This window comes from Spinacia oleracea, chromosome 6, assembly GCF_020520425.1.
Source record: "Spinacia oleracea cultivar Varoflay chromosome 6, BTI_SOV_V1, whole genome shotgun sequence".
Lineage (NCBI taxonomy): Eukaryota > Viridiplantae > Streptophyta > Magnoliopsida > Caryophyllales > Amaranthaceae > Spinacia > Spinacia oleracea.
In genome coordinates this window covers 68,148,979-68,167,597 of record NC_079492.1, presented here as the reverse complement: position 1 = coordinate 68,167,597, position 18,619 = coordinate 68,148,979, and the positions used below count along the sequence as shown (strand labels likewise).

The following is an 18,619-nucleotide window of genomic DNA, read 5'->3' as shown; positions in this document are numbered from 1 at the left end:
AGTTGATGTTGTGTATTGCTCTAGCATTAGGTGCATTAGGATTTATTTCCCTGCAGGTGCAACTTCCCACAAAGATCAAATAAATCGTCGGCCCTTTATGAAAATATTTTCTGGACGGACCCTCATTTAAATGCAGGTCGATTGAATCCACTCCAATTTCCTTGCTGCTGCACACAGAAATCAGATGAATAAAATACATTACCTACATAATCAAGTATCCATGCATTCTTATATCTAAGAGACAAAATTAGACTCCAGTAATACCGTTTTATACATAAAGCCTGGAAACTTAAGCTACAGTAATGTAGTCAATTCAAATAAACAACTCAATACGCTCATAACAAAATCATCAAAAACCCATAAAACCTAATAACACACGCAACAACACAATTTATCAAACAATTAAAAAATCTCAGATCTTATTCTAAGGAAAATATCAATAATAAGTAAACAACTAAACAAAATAAATCACAGGACCTGATACTGTTATTAGCACCCAATTTCAAAACCATGCTTGCGACTAACAAATATAGAGAACAAAAAACCGGCAATTATTTTATCTATTTCCTCCATTTTACTTTTTGATCCGTCTCATTTTATTTGCTCCATACCTTATTTGGTAGTTTTTCCTCTATACCTACTATTTTATCGATCTCTACTTATTTATTCTCCTTAACAATGTGATATTTGGGTTTGAAGCAAATTAATTTACAGAGCGGAGAGAATACCAATTAGTGGATCTAGTAGGTTTATAAATTAAGGATGAATTTGGTTCGTATTCTTGATTTGAACGTACATATGAATATATATTCCCTGTTTATTATATTGAATATTAGAATCTGATTCCAAGACACAGTTGGAGTCGTGATTTTTACATGTAGGATGGACTTATGTAAGGCGATAATAACCTGTCCTATGAGCTAGAATTGCATAGACCACCTCCCTAATCCTCCTGCTTCTAAACTGTGTACTAAATTCCTTTTCCTTGTAACAGGAAAATATCAAACTGCATATCACAGATTCAAAAGACATTCCATAACTAAATGGAAATGAGGATGTTTGGACTTTACCGGTCAATACTTCTGGTAGTAGTGAATTAGTGATGGTTGCAGATGAGACTCACTAAAGAATGAAGTTCCATTCAGTATAATGACAATACATAAATATTTTCACTAGGATGGATGTGAAGCTTTAGCATGCACATTATGATTGGAAGTTAGACTTACCAGCATTATAGCTTGTGCCAACTGTTTTGCATATATCTTTTGTGGAAGTTGATAAGCATACCCAACACCTGTTAATAAGGAAAACCATTATATCAATATAGAAGCATCCAAGGAGAATTGCGGAGAATAATTATAAATGATAACCTTATTCATTGCATATGTATTCATCAGACTAAAAATATTAGCAACAACTTTGTGTTTTGAATCATGATACTAGCAGAGTAGCAGGAACTAAGGACCAAACATTTTTTGTCCCTTTTCCTCTAAAAAAGTTGCACTGTGCATGCTCATACGTTCTTATAAAGGCTAGAAATTAAACCAAAAACTAAATTCCAGACATAATACACCAATGTGTATAAAGATTATCATGTCAAAAAATCGGTAAGGTTTATTTTGCTTATTTCCTTGAGTTCATCATTTCGTGTTAACATTAATGCAAGCTGAATGCGTGATCTTGACTTCCATAAAATCTCCCATTTAGAGACTCAAGATTCATTAGGACAAAACTATTATGCAAGTTACTATACCTAGTAGTAATATTAAAGAACTTTGATGGTCTATAGAGGGTATATACAACATGATCTGTAGTTATCTTGACACCCAAAAATAAAAGAAACACTACTACAAAAATGGGCAAAGAGACCCGTCCAAAATAGCCGAAGAGACCTCCTTAAAGGGGGTCTCTAGATGGGGGGTCTCTTTTTAAAAGAGACCCCCTCTCCTAGAGGGGGTCTGTTTGTTAAAAGCTAGAGACCCCTTACGTAAGAAAAGGGGTCTCTTATATAAAGTTTGTCAAAAATATTTTAGAGGGGAAAGAGACCCCTTTTTAGAGATATGGGATCTTTTTGTTAAAAATATTCAGACCCCATAGGTAAGATAGGGGGTCTCTTTGAATTTCTTTAATTTTTTTATTCACGAAATTAAGACCCCATATCTGAGATATGGGGTCTCTTTGAAATTTTTTAGTATTATAACTAGAGAGCTCTTTTTATACATAACGGGTCTTTTTTCATTTATATTTTTTAAAAACACATTAGATAATAGCAGGTATAAACCTGTAGTTTACTTAAACCTGATGCTATTAAACTTTAAACCTGCTGTTAAACGTGTTTACACCTGCTGCATTCAGAAGTCGTGTTAAACTTGTAACTTACACCTGCTGCTATACCATTTCGTATTAATTCATTAACAATTCCATAATAATCCATATTATTACCAAAAATATATTTCCAATAAATAATGTTCAAAACGCAAAAGTTTTACATTAACTGTAGTTTCCATAAACGTAAAAGCTTGACATCATAATTTCCAAAAACGTAAAACAAAAGGTTCTAAAATCTAATCATTCACACCAATTTACCAATAACTGGAATCGAAACTCATGGAGTTATTTCCATACCAACATCTTTGTTTTCTTCGTCTTCGTCTTCATCTTGCTTGAGAAAATACTCGACCCACACGTCTCTAACCTCATCCACATTTTCCGATGAATAAGTTTCTTGAGAAAACTGTAAATAAGTAAAAATAATTAGTACTATTATTTAAGCAAATGCATAGTTAGTATTTGTTTGAAAAGAAAGAAATTCTCCGAACTATATCAAATATATAATTTTTACAGTCTGATAATAATCTTAATCATATATTGCGCATTGAGCTAACACAGTTTAATAGAAAATTGAGTTAAACCATTAATTAAGTGATTAGAAGCTAGCTACAAGCGCAAACTTAGTCAAATTTGACAAAATACAATTTAGTGCAATGAAGTCGGACTACTGATATAAGAAGAAGAAGAAGAAGAAACACCAGAGATAGCGCAAGTGAGGAGAGGAAGTGGAATAGAAGAATTTTATAATTCAAACTTATCAAACACTAAAAAATAATATGAATACAAAGTATATTATTTAAAACACAAAAAAATTGCAATAGGGTATTAAAATAAACCTATGTTAAGAAAATATGTTATGCTGAAATCTTGGATTATAGTATATAGCTTAAGATTGGTCTCTATATAAGATTGTAAAGGGATGAGATGAGAACAAAATAGACAAGTCTTTGGGTTTTGACTACAAAGTATTCAGTGAGCAGATAAAACCAACACATAAACTGGACGACAAAATAATAAGCGAGAGAATAAGTGAAGCTTTCGAGGTGAAAGAACGTCGTGGTGAGTGTAAGTGTATCTCACCTTTATGTGTTTGGAAGGGAGCAAAATTTGGTGTCTTGTCTTTGTGTTTACTTGGATTTGGTCTCTCGTCTTGTCTTCTGTATCCTTTGTAGCTGCTGAGTAAGTTAATTTGCTCATTCAGCTTATCAAAAGAAAGAAAATACGTCTTTGGATGATGAGGTATGGTGTTTGCCACACATCACAAAGAATGGACAGTCTTACAAGAAGCTGAAGGGAAAGGAATCAAGTATGTGAAGTGTACCATGCTGCAGATGCAATTCACTTAAACAAGTGAGAAAAAACCTTCTCTTATCAGGAGCTTACATTGTATCAGATCTAATGATGCATGATGATCTCACTAAATTGTTGTTGGTTTAAACACTTTTCCTCAACCTAACCATATCCGGCTCCCACAAACTAAAAGTGGATAGCTGATCAGATGCAAGGAGATCAGAAGTAAAAATACCTGGAAGATCCCAAGGGTGAATCACAGAAGATGACTTCTCCACTATTGAAGGGATTTCACTCTCCACAAAATAGATAGCAGTAGAAACAGGAACTTGCACAACCTGTGAAACAAGACTTGAGCAATCAATCAACCACAACACAAACATACAAATACTAATAAACAACTATGACCAATAACTAAAGGGCTAAAATATTATAACCTTGTCTTCTCCACGGCTGCCGATCTTATTCTTTGAAGTACCATGCCCACCCCATCGTCCATTCTGCAAATTAGCCACAAGGATATCATCTATAATGAATGAATTAATTGTTCCATGACCTAAAATACAGCAATAGCAGATACATAGAATACGATGTTAATCACATCACCGCCTTTTCACCTGTAAAATAAGGGGAATATAGATTGTGTTATCGGTAAAACTATGATTCCTATTAGAAGGTGATCACCATTAAAAGTGAAATCACTAATCATTCTGAAATCAAGTTAGAGTCAAACCCACCATCAGGCTTGCCATACCGATCAGTTCAACTACGTCACAAACTTCCATTCCCACTTCCACTGTCACCTCCCTTAACATGCAATCTAAACCGGTCAGCCATTCTACGCTCTTGAAATAAAATTATAGTAAATTAGAATGAAAGAGGAGAACGAAGGTCAGAAGATTTTGCTCACCTAAGCTAGTTAAAGAAATCACACCTTGATAGGTAAAATGGATGATTGGATTCAAGAAACTAGCAATACCAGCAAACTGAAAGGATCCTAACAACAAAACAAACTCAATATGAAATCTGAGCCCGAGAGAGTTTCTTCATAGCCATAATATAATGATGTAGTGCTTCATGTTATATGTGAATGAATAAATTAAACAAGTCCCTGTTGGTATCCTTGCGATATACTTCATATGAAGTATTGAGCATCCGGAAGAAAAACAAAAACCTTGAGAAAAATACATTTGACATAGAAAAGGAAAAAGAATTTCAAACATAATAGGGAAATACATCGAGCAAGCTCTGTTTTCAATCTAGGAAAGCCTCCAAGCAGTACTCATCTCCAAATGATTCAAATTTACAGCAAAGCGCAAACAAGAACATAAGAATAAAGATAACAATACTATTTTAAATATGATCTGAGAATCCAACAAGCAGCTTATATGTGGAAAAGAAACACGAAGCACATAAGACAGTTAAATATCATACGATTTAACTACTAGAGCTAAGCCTTGCATTATTCCACAGATTCCTCCAAGCTTTTTGCCACTGGACACATTAGTCCTCAAAAACCTATTCATGCAATTAACTCCTAAGCAAGCTAAATCAACAAACAACAACATCAGGTAAAGATGTTCTTTCTTAAGCTAAATTTCATTTTAGGATCTTCTTACACTTAAACGTCACAACTCACAACATAAATATATAGCAAATCTTATATTTTAACAAGTTTTGAAACACAGGAATGGACCTCCTGAGCTTGTTCATTTAAATTCAATTTCATATGCATATAACAAATAGAATTATATCACCAATTAACTCAGCTAAGAGGGGTTTATAGATCAGTGAAATGCACACTGAAGGGAAGAATTTTATACTTTGTCAACGACTCAACGTCGAAAAGCCTATCACCACATTCATCTACATTACATCCATCTAAAGCAGGCACTACTCTAGCCACACATCACACGCTAATCACCCTTATTGGCAGCCAATTCTTCTTAGATAAGTAAAAGAAACAATCTGCAAGTCCATATGATAGATTACAATCGGAAAAAGTCATAAACTGCAAAATTACATAAACAGAATGCCAAAGAACAAAACTTTGATCTGACAACAGCTGAAAAATAGACACAAGAAAAGGTTTAACTGAACTTCAAAGACAGTGTTCGAACTTTTTTTTTTTAAGGGAATGACAGTGTTTGAACTTAGCAATGCCAAAATTTCTTCCTGGCACATTTCAACAGAAAAACACAGTAGCAAACAACTAAACTCAAATCATACAACACATTTGAACCAATTAGATCAAAATGGACATGGAATTGCATCTCAACAATGAACACATATTATTGGCCACTGCCACAACAATAGACTATCAGATCAGGTCGAAGAAGACAAATTAAAATCAACAAAGGTCAATGTTGTAAAAAAAAGAAAAGAAAAGAAGGAAGACAGGGCTCTATGCTGAAACTCTCAACCCCGAGCTCTATGCTTTTTTTCCTAAAAGATAAAAGACGAGTATGTTTTCTTACCGTAATAGAATCATACAATTAATCTAGGTTTACACATGTTGAAGCCATATTATTGTTTTTCAAAGGGAAAATACAATAGATAATGTAATTTGGAGAAAACATAAGAACTTATTCAGTCTATCAACTGCAATACTCTTTCTCATTCGACTCTCTTTTTTTAATCTTACTGGGAAAAGGAGAAGAGGAACAGAACAAGCATTCTGCAGTCTGTACAACAAAAGCATTTTCCCGGAAACATATTGCTGATCAAAATGTCCCCGTGTAGAACAAGTATGTAAACATGACAAGGTGGAAATCATATTTTCCCGTGAAACTGGAAAAATCCTAACCCACAATTGCAATTACATGAACATTTAAACACAAAATTTCAGGAATTGAAATTTCACAAATTCAGGGGGGGAAAACCCAACTTCGTAGGAGAAATTGAAGTTGAAAAATTCAGAAGAAAAAAACCCCAATCTTGTAGCAGAAATTACAAATTGAAATCGAAAATCGAATAAACCCACAAGGTATTCAGAAATTCAAAAAATAAAATTAAAGAGAAGAAGAGAATGAAGAGAGTGTTGAGAAAAAAAAACCTAAATTTGTAGTTCGCTAGCAACGATGGTGAGGTCGCCGATGGTACGGTAGTTCTCCGGTGGTAGTGCAATTCGCCGGTGGTGGTGAGTTCGTCCATGAGTTCGCCAATGGTTGTCTTTCCTGAAACCTAGCTCTTGAATCTAAGGAAGAAGAAAGAGGCAAACACAATAGGGTGAATTTTGGTTTAGCAGTTTAGCGAAGGTTTGGGGGGCAAATGAATGAAATTGGAGACCCGTTGGATTAAACGACGGGTCTTTCCGCATTTTACTTTTTTTTTAATTATTATTTTACTTTAATTTGTATGGGAGGTGGGTCATATGATATATAAGAGACCCATTTTGTTAAATCAAGGGTCTCTGGTGTTTTTCATTTTTTTTTCACGTAAAAAAAGGACCTTTTTTATACATTAGAGACCCATTAATTCAGATGACGGGTCTCTTTATTTTTCCCTCTAATTTTAAGTGGGCCCCTTAACTCATAAGAGACCCGTTATATATAATATTAGATCTCTCATATTAAAAAGACCCGTTATGTCGATCAACGGGTCTTTTGCTAAGGGTCTCTTTGCCCATTTTTGTAGTAGTGAAAACAAAAACAAAAAAAACCAATATTGAAGCCACATGACAGACATAGAGCTGATTTCCATTGTTTAACTACTGCACATAATGTGCATTAACATAATACTGATCATTTCCTAGCCATAACAAACATGTTATTATATGTATGTAGGACAGCGACTTCTATTCTACATAATGAATAAGTCTTGCGGATATAAATAGATACATGATTCTTAACTTTATGCAACGATAACTCGCACATCGTAGAGCTCAAAATAACTTTAAGACCATAGCGTAGATTTCATGAAAGAAAAAATTACAAGCAAAAGGCACAGAGAAGTAGATTAAAGAACCATAATTACCAATATGGGTTCCTGGAACAACAATAAACACATAATTTTTGAATGCCATGATTTATTGCGCAGTTTTGACAGTGGAAAATTTTGAAGATAACATATTAACATTAACATGCCTTCCCAAATTATAAACATATACTTTTGGGTCCATGAATCCCTCCTACTAATTCTTGCAATTATGTTTTTAAAATATGTTCTCAATGTTAATGCAATACATGAGTTTCTCGCAACTGATAAGTAACCAATTGCAATGCGGCAGCAAATAGGTGTTCTATGTTCCAAAAACACCAAAGATTATTGTTACTATATATGTATTAGACAATATTTTATATTAGATAATGGACACATTCCATTTGGTCATGACGATTGACCATTACATGAATATAGAAGCATTCCAATTACTTGAAATTGGAATCATGAATGCTAAACAGATATTGGAACCAATTTATTTATCTTGCTTCCCTTCCATATATCTAATTAACTAAGTGCATCTATTAGCATGATTCTAGACGTTCATTAAGCATAGAAAAAGAGATACTAAACTTTCCACATATATATGTAGAATATAGAATGGGCAGTCTTAAAATATAGATTTTCTTTCCTCTAGTTTATTTTTACTCGTTGACAATTCAATGATAAATCAGCAGAACGCATAATCATATCTTGGCTTCTCTAAATCTCCATTAAGATACTCAAGGCTCATTAGACAACAAAGAATAAGGAACCTGAATTCTATGAATCAAAAATCTACAATATCAGTCTCTACTCTCTAACTATGGTCGGTCAGCTTTTAAAGGTACCACATTTTGATTAACTCATTGTGATCATAAGACTCCTAAATCTGAGGGTCTCCACCTTAAAGGCTGCTCAACTGAGATTAACTTACTAAACCAGTTAATAGTGTCATGTTTGTGTTGGACATAATCCAACTTACTACATCCTCTTACCTAGTTATGTTGACAAAAAAAATAAAACAAAAAAATAGATATCCGCCAAAGACTATTCTTACTATACTAGAAAAGATCCGCATTAGACGATTGCCACCTTCCCTTTGGTCAAGGGTCAAGGGTCAAGACGGGCATGGCTCAATACCTAGCCAACTGAAAATATGATGGAAAAATGGAAGGAGTTCATTTGGTAAACAACATATTACGGTGTTTGCTTAGTTAAATAATTTTCATCAATTCCTTCTTTAGCAGTTAGTATATACTGTTTTTAATGAATTATATCACACATTATAACCTACATTACACATTATAACCTACATTACACATTATAACTGTGAGGGGGTCGAAAAAGCACGAGGCTAATGCGTGACCTCGTCCCTCGTGGGTGAGCCGTTTCTTTTTTGTCAAATCAAGTGTAATTGGATTTCCTGTGAGTTTACACCCAATTGACTAGTAATATAGGAGTCGCCATTCAGTTTTTAACGACAATGTGAAAAACTGACAAAACCCGGTTATCGTGACATAAAGGGAGTGCAATTATGTTTGACCACAACGGCCGTAGGTTCCCTTGTGATCCCTGGAGTGGGGATCTCTCAACATACACCCGCAAGGTAGAGATTGAGGGTTCCGGGGACTGTAACTACCGAGAGGAGTACTCGCTCGTCGATAACTCCAGAGGCAGGATATCCTTACTAGCTCAGCATAAATAATTGAAGGGACATGCGTTAACTATTAAACTAATCTGAGTTGATTTTAACAATATGCAACATATAATACTAGATCGACGCGATTATCTGATTTAGATTGTTTTAAGGGACCTAGCATGATAATCCAATTTCCCAACATATTATCTTTATTAGGCGTGATAGAACAATCAGATTTGATTAGTTTAACAGTTTATAAAAAGGGCGAGGAAAGCAATTAAACCATGGAAAAGGGACACATTACGACGCACCCTTGAGAGGCGCGTCACGGTTCTCAGAAAACTGACTACTTTGACTTTGCTATTTCTCCTTTTATTTAACGAATCTCTAATTACGGGACAGGGTACGTTCTGTTCGATTTTTGGATCGATTGCGACATAACGCGTGATCAATTTCGCAGCGTGAGGCTTAGGCTTAGGGGTTTAGAGTCAATACTCAGAATAATAATTGTGTGTTGTGTTCTTTTCACGTCGAACTTGGGGCTATATTTATAGAAAAGAGTTCGTGGAAAGATAGAATTGTAGAACTCTAATCCACAAAGAATTAGGAAAGAACACGTCCCAGGTAATTTCAGCGCCCAGGGGTGGGCGCCGAAGATTTCGGCGCCCAGAGCCAGGCGTTGAAAATAGGGTCTGGGCCGTTTCTTTGTCAGATTCAGACTCTTAGAATCCGGAGTGTATGAGACTTAATCGAGTCTTTTAGTGCGTATTAATTTTATGATGGAATGCATCTGGGCCCGTTACGAACTCTAGGCTCGTTAGGATTTTAATTAATACGTAACTCTTATTTTCGAATCGTATTAGGAACAGGATTCTCTCGCCATTTCTATCTCATTTAGGATTTATGTTGGAGTGCAACACCTAATTCTGACAAGTTTCTATCTTTTATGACTTGCCACTTTTAACAACTACCCATTACGGCAGTTACTATTTTTAGCAGGTTTCCATAAATGGCAGGTTTCTATAAATAGCAGGTTTCGGGTGAAATGAAAAGGGGATTGAGATTCGTTATTTTATAGGAGATGCGTTGTCAAGTGGAGATTTATGTTCTCATCATCGAACCTTCCCTTTCGGGAATGGGGACAAAAGTAGGTGTCTACAGTTAGCCCCCACTTTGACTGAGTTTGGAGTAAGAAGATGGTCAAAGTATTAGACGGAGTGCGTCACACAAGCCATGGTGACCTGCTTTTGCGAGGGTCTCACGAGCCCCCGAGTGATAACATTTGACTGAAGGGTCATCACTTGAAGTGTCGACATATCCCTCACGTGTCATTGGGATTTGTCAACGGATAGTATAGAAACTCCCTCACTTTGTCATTGGAAGTATCTAAAGAGGCATAGAAACTCCCTCACTTTGTCATTGGGAGTAGCTACAAATGTTTTCGAAATTAAAGCTATAAAGTGTAATTGGGCCTGGCCAAGCCCAACCATGAGGTAAAAATGTTTTTAAAGATTCTCATTTTCAGGGCTAGCTAAACGAGAAAACCCCCTTGTTTTTATGGGACGTAAAACGAAGGAAAATCCAGCATATCGTTCTTTTTTGGAAAAACGGAAAACCAATCCTTTTAATTTTTGGAAAAAAGGGAAAACCGAAAAAAGTTATCGCTGCAGCGACTAAGGACCTGCGTGGTTAGTGACGCAGACCCCGCCGGCTAAAGATGGCGAGACTGTCCGCTAAGGGTGGACACCCCGTCCGATAGAAGTGGACGAATCTGTTTTTGAAATTTGAAAACAAGGACCTACGCGGTTTGTGACGTAGACCCCGCCGGCTAAAGATGGCGAACATGTCCGCTAAGGGTGGACACCCCGTCCGATAGAAGTGGACGAATCTATTTTGAAATTTGTTTGTGCTTTTTGAAAATAAGGACCTACGTGGTTTGCGCCGTAGACCCCGCCGGCTGAAGATGGCGAGCCTATTTTGAATTTGAAGACTTTATTTTTCGAAAACTGAGGACCTGCGCGGCTAGTGACGCAGACCCCGCCCGTTGAGGGTGGGCGAGCCCTGTCCGCTGAGGGTGGACGTCCCTGAATCCGTTTTTTTTTCAATTTGGGAACTCGCGTGGTTCGTGACGCGATCTTGCCAATTGAAGATGGGCAAGTTCCCTTTTTTGTCCATCGTGATTTCTTTTGAGAATTTTTTATTCATTCTTGCAAGAGCGAATTCTTTCGAGGGATGCTCGGACTTAGTTGTAACCTGAATGTGGGTTGACAACGGGTTTAGACGGACCTTTATTTTGTGATCGTCTTCTTTTGTGGTTTTGAGCTAGTCTTTAGACTAGCTCAATTTTTGCCACCACTTGGTCTTTGATCAGAGGACCATGTACAAGTGTCAACGGCGACCTTTCTCTGAGGTCGAAACCGGTTCTTTTGAGTTTACCCAAACATGGGACTGCGTGTAGCGTAGTCCGGGAATATGATTTGGACTCCGCACACTCTTTGTTGGAGTATATATATTTTTTCGTGAGCCCCCAAGCACTTGGGCTCGTCGGTCATTTTTCGCCAAGAGAGGTACGTATTTTATAACGTCTTTTGATCATGTTTGGGGTTGTGCTCATATGTGCGAGCGGCCTTTTATAGTGGTGTGCTATTTTGGCGAAGTCGTGGAGTGCGACTTCAGTTTCCGGGCGACGAAGTTTATTTTACAATAATATCCGGTTTAGTTTGGCCCGGATTTAATCTTTTTGACAAACAAATATTTTTCATTTTGAGAAACCAACGACTTAACAATATTTTTTGGTGTTTCGAAGAATGACCTTGATATTTATTTCGCTCATATTTGCTTTGAAAAGTGTACACATATATTCCTTGAGACGAGTCTAAGTTTTGACCAAGTTTTAACATTCATTTTTGATATTTGGGTGCTAAAGGTGCTTTTGGGCTTGATCTTAATTGCAATAGGGCCTCGTGTCTAGCAACACGGTTTTAAGTCCTTTCCTGTTCCGCGTTTTGTGAAATCTGGGCCTTGGGCTGCATATTCAGCGCCCAAGGCAGGGCGTTAATTATTTCGGCGCCCAGCCAAGGGCGCTGAAAGTCCTCTCCTGGCGAATTTTGGTTTTCGGATTTCTTAACGCGTTTTCCGAATGGGATCAGGATGTCACTTGATGTCTTCAGCTATATATAGGGGCTAGATACGTCCCTATTTTCTATCACTCTCAATTTTCTTCTCTCTTGTAGTTGCTCAGTCTTAATCCCTCCTTGCTTTTGTCATGTCGATTCCTCCCTTCTCACTCCAACGAGCTGTTAGGCGTTGGCTACGAGCCCTTACTCCTACAGAAAAGGCTTTGTTGAAAGAATACCACTTAGAGGCACTTTTAGGCTTACAACAAATTAATATTGCTTATAACTTTCTGCATGCAGCCCTAAGCTTTTGGGATTCCGGCCATCATGTTTTTGTCTTTCGGGGCAACGAAATATGTCCTTTGCCAGATGAATTTGCCGCGATCCTTGGTTATCCTACTAATGCTACTCCTGCCACCCCTGGCACCATTGAAGAGGGTAAAACAACCATAGGGGCTTTCCTAGGACTAGATGCTAACATGCTTGCTGAGATTGTTGTAGGTGATGAGGTTAATTTGGCAAAGCTTGTAAAACATCACTTTAGACCTAGTAAATATGACCGAACAAAAATTGAACATTCGAGCCCTTGTATTTTACTTGTTGAATCATCATTTGCTGTCGAATAACAATGGTGAGTTCGGTGACATAAGGTTGATCCCCTTGATTAGCTAGATGGAAAGTTGCTATTCTATTATACCGTTGGTTGTTGCCGAGACTTTGCTGAGTGCGGATGAGCTGAAGAAGGATGCCAAATCTTAATATTTTAAGGGGAGCCCCCTATTGCTGCAGGTAATCGATCTTTTCCTTGCGCATGTTTTTTTTGCATTTTTTTTACTCGTCTTGCCTGGAGCTGAGTTTCAGCGCCCAAGGCTGGGCGTTAGAATTTTCGGCGCCTGGTCCTGGGCGTTGAAACTACGCCCCAGGCTTCGTTTGTTTATTTATTATTTTTTGATCTGATCGTACCCGTTTTTTTTGCAGATTTGGCTCATGGAACGACTTAGGCTCTTAGATATTCCTGCCGATCCTAAACACTATCGCCCTATAGCCTTGGGTAACCGGAAGTGTTTGCACCGAGGCCAGGACGAGGCCGAGTGGACCTCCTTTTTTACTCATGGTATCTGTTCTATTAAGTGGGTGGTACCGTGGTGGGGTTTGACTACTATGACGGGGGGTTCTGATGTATCGGTTTATGTTTCTTTGTTGGGGCTATCCCGGCCCATTTATATCTTTCCTTACCGAGTCATGCGTCAATACGGCTTAAGACAGACTATCCCCTTTTCTGATACGGTACCACCTAAAGTAGCGGCCTTTTCACAAGCACGGGTTCAAGCATGGGCTAAGTATTATGATGGTCTCCCGCGTTGGGCCGTTGCTACAAATGGCTTTGTGGGTATTTCTGAAAACTACAAGTTGTGGATGAGTTCCGATGATAAAGCTGTGAGGACCGAGGCTCGAAATGGGGAGACGGCTGAGCTTTTGATACCTCGTATTCGGGTTAGATATGAGGGCCGTGATTCTGCCAATCCTCGCACCCATGGTATGAAGACTGTAAAAGCTCGTCCTGATCGAAAGCGAAAGGAAGTTCCTCCCCGTTCCAGTTCTAGGCCTAAGAAGATGCCTAACATGAAGGGGTCTGCCGTTGCTAAAAGAAATGCAAGTTCTCGCGGAGATCGTCGCCGGAACAATGTATGGGTTAGGAAGGCTCAGCCGCCTGTAGAAACAGTGACTAATCTAGTTGATGTTGATAATCCTTCTCCCACCATTGTCTGTGCCCTTGAGGCTGAGCGGGCTATAACTGAGAATGTTTCTGAAGTCTTGGCATCTTTGGAAGTTAGTGTCCAGGAGCCGGTTCTTATGGAGATTGATATAGGGGCAGCGCAGAAGACTGTGGGGGTGGATCCTGCGAACCTTGCCCTCTACAAGAATTTATTTGATGATCCGGAAGAACTAGAATAGTGTAGTTCTTGCTAGGGTGTAGGTGCCCTTTGTTTATTCCAGTTGTGTTTGTTTTTCTTTCTTAGCACTTTTGTTTTCCTTCTTATTATTTTTTTTAATAAAGGCGTATTTTATTTTTTTACTTTCGTTTTTGCTTCTCCCTTTTTTTTTTTTATATTTTATATATGTCTAACATTTTTGCACAATGTATATATATTTTGCTATTTAATTGGACCGAATCCGTAAATAGGATTGCCTACGTATCTTTGTTAAATAATTTTAACTTAGAATCAGGTCGCGCGTAGTTCTAGCTAGAATAAATTCTAGGATGCCGGATTTAAATAGATATTCCCTGAGGTGGAAACATATTATTTAATCGGTCAAATGAGTGAAGTATTATCATTATTTTCGTCCGCTGTTTTTTGCCGTAAGCCGTGTATAAAAATGAAATTCCATGTGTTTTTTGTACGGCTATTTTTGGTACGCATATATATTTTTTTTGTACGCATATCTGGATACGTGCTGTACCCCCCCAAGTGTTCGTTATTTTTCCGTTATGTGCGGATAAAATGACGAGCACTTTCTGGAAAAAAGTTAGGCAGGCAGAGAGTTTCAATGCCCAGGATGGGGCGTCAAAGATTTCGGCGCCCAGCCCTGGGCGCTGAAAATGACTTCTGGGCGGTTTGACGCTTTGCTTCACATGTTCTTGCATTTATTTCTTTTCTCTTTGTTTTGTGCTTTACTTTTTACTTGTATTAAGATTAATTTTGAGGCTATTTCGGAGGCTTTTTTGACTGTTAGCGTGAGACGCATTTTTGTCCGGATTAATTATTTCTATTCGTGATTTGAAACGGTTTTGAGAATGGGGTTAGTGTGTGGAAGATATGAAGATATTTGTATAGGCTTTTGAGTGGGCTGAGGTGCGTGTTGATGCCCGGGGCGGCGTTTATTTTTATGAGTTTTTTTTTTTTTTTAGCAACATTTGTATTGTTTGAATTTGATTTCCTTTTGATTTCTTTGGGTTGCATGGGTTAGACTCTCATGTTATGGCAATATGATAGTGTGGCTTATTTTGGGGATTGATGAATTTCGATGTCGCAAATCAAGACCGAGTGGGCCTTGTTTATTGGGCCTAGAGTGGGCTGGCTCTTTGCAAGTACGTTTGGTGCTCATTTAGTGTTAGAAATAAAGTTTTTAGGAGGAATATTACGCCTTTATTAATTTGGAAAGTAAGGAAAACACTGAAATAAAATTAACCTATATTCTAAGGGTTCTTAGGACCATCTAAAGCCTTTAATTTTTTTTTCTACCAATCTAAAGAACTACTAGGCGCTTTTTACTATGGTGCTCTATATGGCTCAAGCCTTGGGTTTAGTCTCGTAAAACTTTGGTCCTTCACCGGTACTCATCTTGAATTCTATTCCTTTTGCGTTGACCCACTGATATGTCTTCACCCATCCGTTTCTCGATATCTTCTAGTGTTGATGCAGGAGAGATTAACCGGGTTGGATTGAAACCTTCATCTTGTAAAGCTAGGGTAGTCATCACAGTCTCGTCCTCCATAGGCCTCGATTCGTTAAACAATGTCCATAGAGCCTGGTTGTCCAATATTTCAGCTGTTTTGGTCTTGGTGAGGTGGGGTGCCTCATCCAAGGTGTGGCAGTCATGGAAAATTTCAAATCCGGGTTTTAGCAAGCCATCCTAAACGAAGGGTTCAGGGAAATCACAGCATGGGTGTTCTTCTCCTTTCCGAACGAACATCCCGTTAAGGGTCCTTTGATGCGGGGGAAGGAGGGTGGTTTGTTTGGCCTTGTTGAGGCGTAGCCCAGACAGGCGGTCAGCAATATCTTCCTCCGTTGGTTCATAGCCTAAGCCAAAGGGAGTAGATTTGTTGGGTAAAGGATGAAATGTGCATTCCTTCTTCCTTATGCCCAATGGGGTTCCTGGGAAATAACCTTGAGCTAACAGCATTCTAGGGACGACTCGGGATGCGCGCGGGTCTAGGAATGCTGGATCATAATCTTCGATGAACTGGATTTCTTCATCCATTTGAAACCCATAAAGGTCATCTGCAGTTTCGGCCGTTCCAACCATAGTACAATTGACGTCGAGAGGAGGGGCGCGGATTTCCAGTATTACCCCGTTATGGTTAAGTTTAACCATTTGGTGCAAGGTAGAAGCCACACCTCCTAAGTCATGGAGCCAAGGTCGCCCCAAGAGGAGGTTGAAAGTGGGCTTGATGTCGATTATTTGAAACTCCGTGGTGCGTGCCACAGGCCCGATTTGTATGGTAAGGTTGATTTTTCCCAACACAGGCCTTCGAGAGTTATCATAGGCTCGTACCCCTTGCGTGGAGGTTTGGAAGTCATCGTTTCCTAGCCCCAAGCAATGGGCGGTTCGCAATGGGCAAACGTTAATTGCCGAACCGTTATCTACGAGCGCTAGGGGGATGTTTTGTCCTTTGCATCCGACCACTAGATAGAGGGCTTTATTGTGAGCACCCCCCTCTTTGGGCAAGTCTTTGTCAGTGAAAACTATGGCCTTTTCTCCAGCATCTCTCGTGACGTGGTTAACCAATGAGTCAGGTGTGATATCTGTAGGTACCGAGATGAGGTCAAGTGAGCGGATAAGGTTTTCGCGATGTTCCTTTGAAGTACACATGAGGTCCCAGATGGTAATCTCGGCCTTGGTTCTTTTTAGCTGCTTCAAGAGAGGATTTTCAATGACTTCCGCGACTGTGGTGTGCCGTCCATTCTCAGGAGTTTATCTGACTGGGATATCGTCCATAGGAGGTGGGCGAATATCCGATTGATATATCCTTCCGGATCGGGTGAGATTGTCGACTTCCGGTTCCTGAGGGGTGGTGTAAATGAGAGCATACCCGGGCCAAGTTTCAGTAAAGAGGTCCTGGCCCGAGACTTGAGATAGGTAGATATCTTCAGCATCATCATCCCACACACCGCACACTTCTCTCTCGATTCGATCCATAGGGACCACATCGAGTGGTGCACCTTGAGGTGTAATATACACCGTAGGGTCGAAGTTCTCATTTTCTGGTTGGTCGAGAGAGACGTGACAAGAGCCGAGTGGGCTTTTGTTGTTGTTGGGTTTGCCAACGTTAGGGAACGGTATCACTTCATCCTCTATCATGTCCTGGATCGTATGTTTTAGATTCCAGCAGTTTTCAGTGTCATACCCATTTCCTTGATGGAATTTGCAGTAAGTACCTTCGACCCAATATTTGTTCTTGACAGGAGGGTCACGGGTGGGGCCTATAGGCCTCAACTTTCCTTGATTGGTTAGTCTTTCAAAGGCTTGTACCAAAGTCGACCCGAGTGGGGCAAACTTTCGGTCTCGGACCCATCTTCCAGGGTTTCTTCGGGCGGGAGTCTCCTCTACGACATGGACTTCTTGGGCTTGGGATGTATTGCCCCTGTTGTAGGCGTTGCTTTTGTATGCGGGTTTACTTTGTATTGTTTTTGCGAGGTCATCTTCGATCTTTATTCCCACATCATAAACTCTTTTGAAAGTGTCAAGTCCCAGGTACCTAAGGTGTTGTCTGTAAGCCGGGTCCAGGTTGTCAATGAATTTTTGGACCAATTCTGTTTCGGGAGGCCTATTGATTAGTTGGGCCGCCTGGTCCCTCCATCTAGCAAAGTAGGTTGTGAAACCTTCATTCTTCTTTTGGAAGAGAACTTCCAGCTCGCGCATAGTGACTTGAAAATCCATGTTCGACGAGTATTGCTTGATGAAGACATTGACAAAGTCTTCCCAAGTGGGGAAGAGCTTAGGGTCCTGGTGGTAGTACCATTTGAGCGGCACAGGTTCCAAGGACAAAGGAAAGGCAGGTAAATACATGGACTTGTCCACACCTTTCAAGTTCATGGCATTCACAAAGCTCAATAGATGATCACGGGGATTGTTCGTGGCTTTAAACTTTGGTAAGTCAGATGAACTAAACTTTTCTGGTAGTTTGCCAGGAAAAGGCTCAGGATCAAGGGAGAAGTACTTGCTCCCCATGGTTTGCTGTAGGACCATTTTTTCAATCCTCTTCTCGTTATCGAGGTCATTTTTGGCTTGTGCAGCCGCTAAGGCTTCGTTTTCCATTTTCAGTTGGCCCATGAGTTGGGTCATTTGGGCCATCTGGTCTCGCAATTCTTCGATGGACATGTTTGAGGGTGAGAATCGAGGTTGGGGAAGCGGAGATCCTTGAAATGAGGGATGACGGACGGAGCTTGGAGTCACTAAACCTGGTGTTGGTGATGTATCTTCGAGACGCACTAACCTTTGATTTTCAGATCGGCACCAAGTGGCAGGACCAGCCCTATGCATAAGATAAGCTAAAGTTTAGGCCGCAAAGTTTCAAGCATTACTTAGTCTAGACTTT

The 18,619-nt window shown here is 39.1% G+C and overlaps 1 protein-coding gene across 1 annotated transcript; it reads right to left on the bottom strand.

The window, feature by feature from the left end:
* Positions 1 to 3,764: 3,764 nt before the first annotated feature.
* LOC110775408 (probable GTP-binding protein OBGM, mitochondrial) lies at positions 3,765 to 4,603 on the bottom strand. Its single transcript, XM_056832311.1, has 3 exons — positions 4,359 to 4,603; positions 4,059 to 4,121; positions 3,765 to 3,959 (listed from the first exon to the last, which is right to left on the bottom strand). The coding sequence occupies exons 1-3, from the start codon at positions 4,434 to 4,436 to the stop codon at positions 3,765 to 3,767; spliced, it is 336 nt and encodes a 111-aa protein (XP_056688289.1). The 5' UTR covers positions 4,437 to 4,603.
* Between the last annotated feature and the right edge of the window lie 14,016 nt (positions 4,604 to 18,619).

Bases quoted from the DNA above. Each gene is read 5' to 3' on its own strand.
- LOC110775408 (XM_056832311.1), bottom strand. From the start codon at position 4,436: ATGTTAAGGGAGGTGACAGTGGAAGTGGGAATGGAAGTTTGTGACGTA. The intron at 4,122-4,358 runs GTGGGTTTGACT...GCTAATTTGCAG, and splicing joins TCGGTATGGCAAGCCTGATG to AATGGACGATGGGGTGGGCA. The intron at 3,960-4,058 runs GTTATAATATTT...CTTGTTTCACAG, and splicing joins GCAGCCGTGGAGAAGACAAG to GTTGTGCAAGTTCCTGTTTC.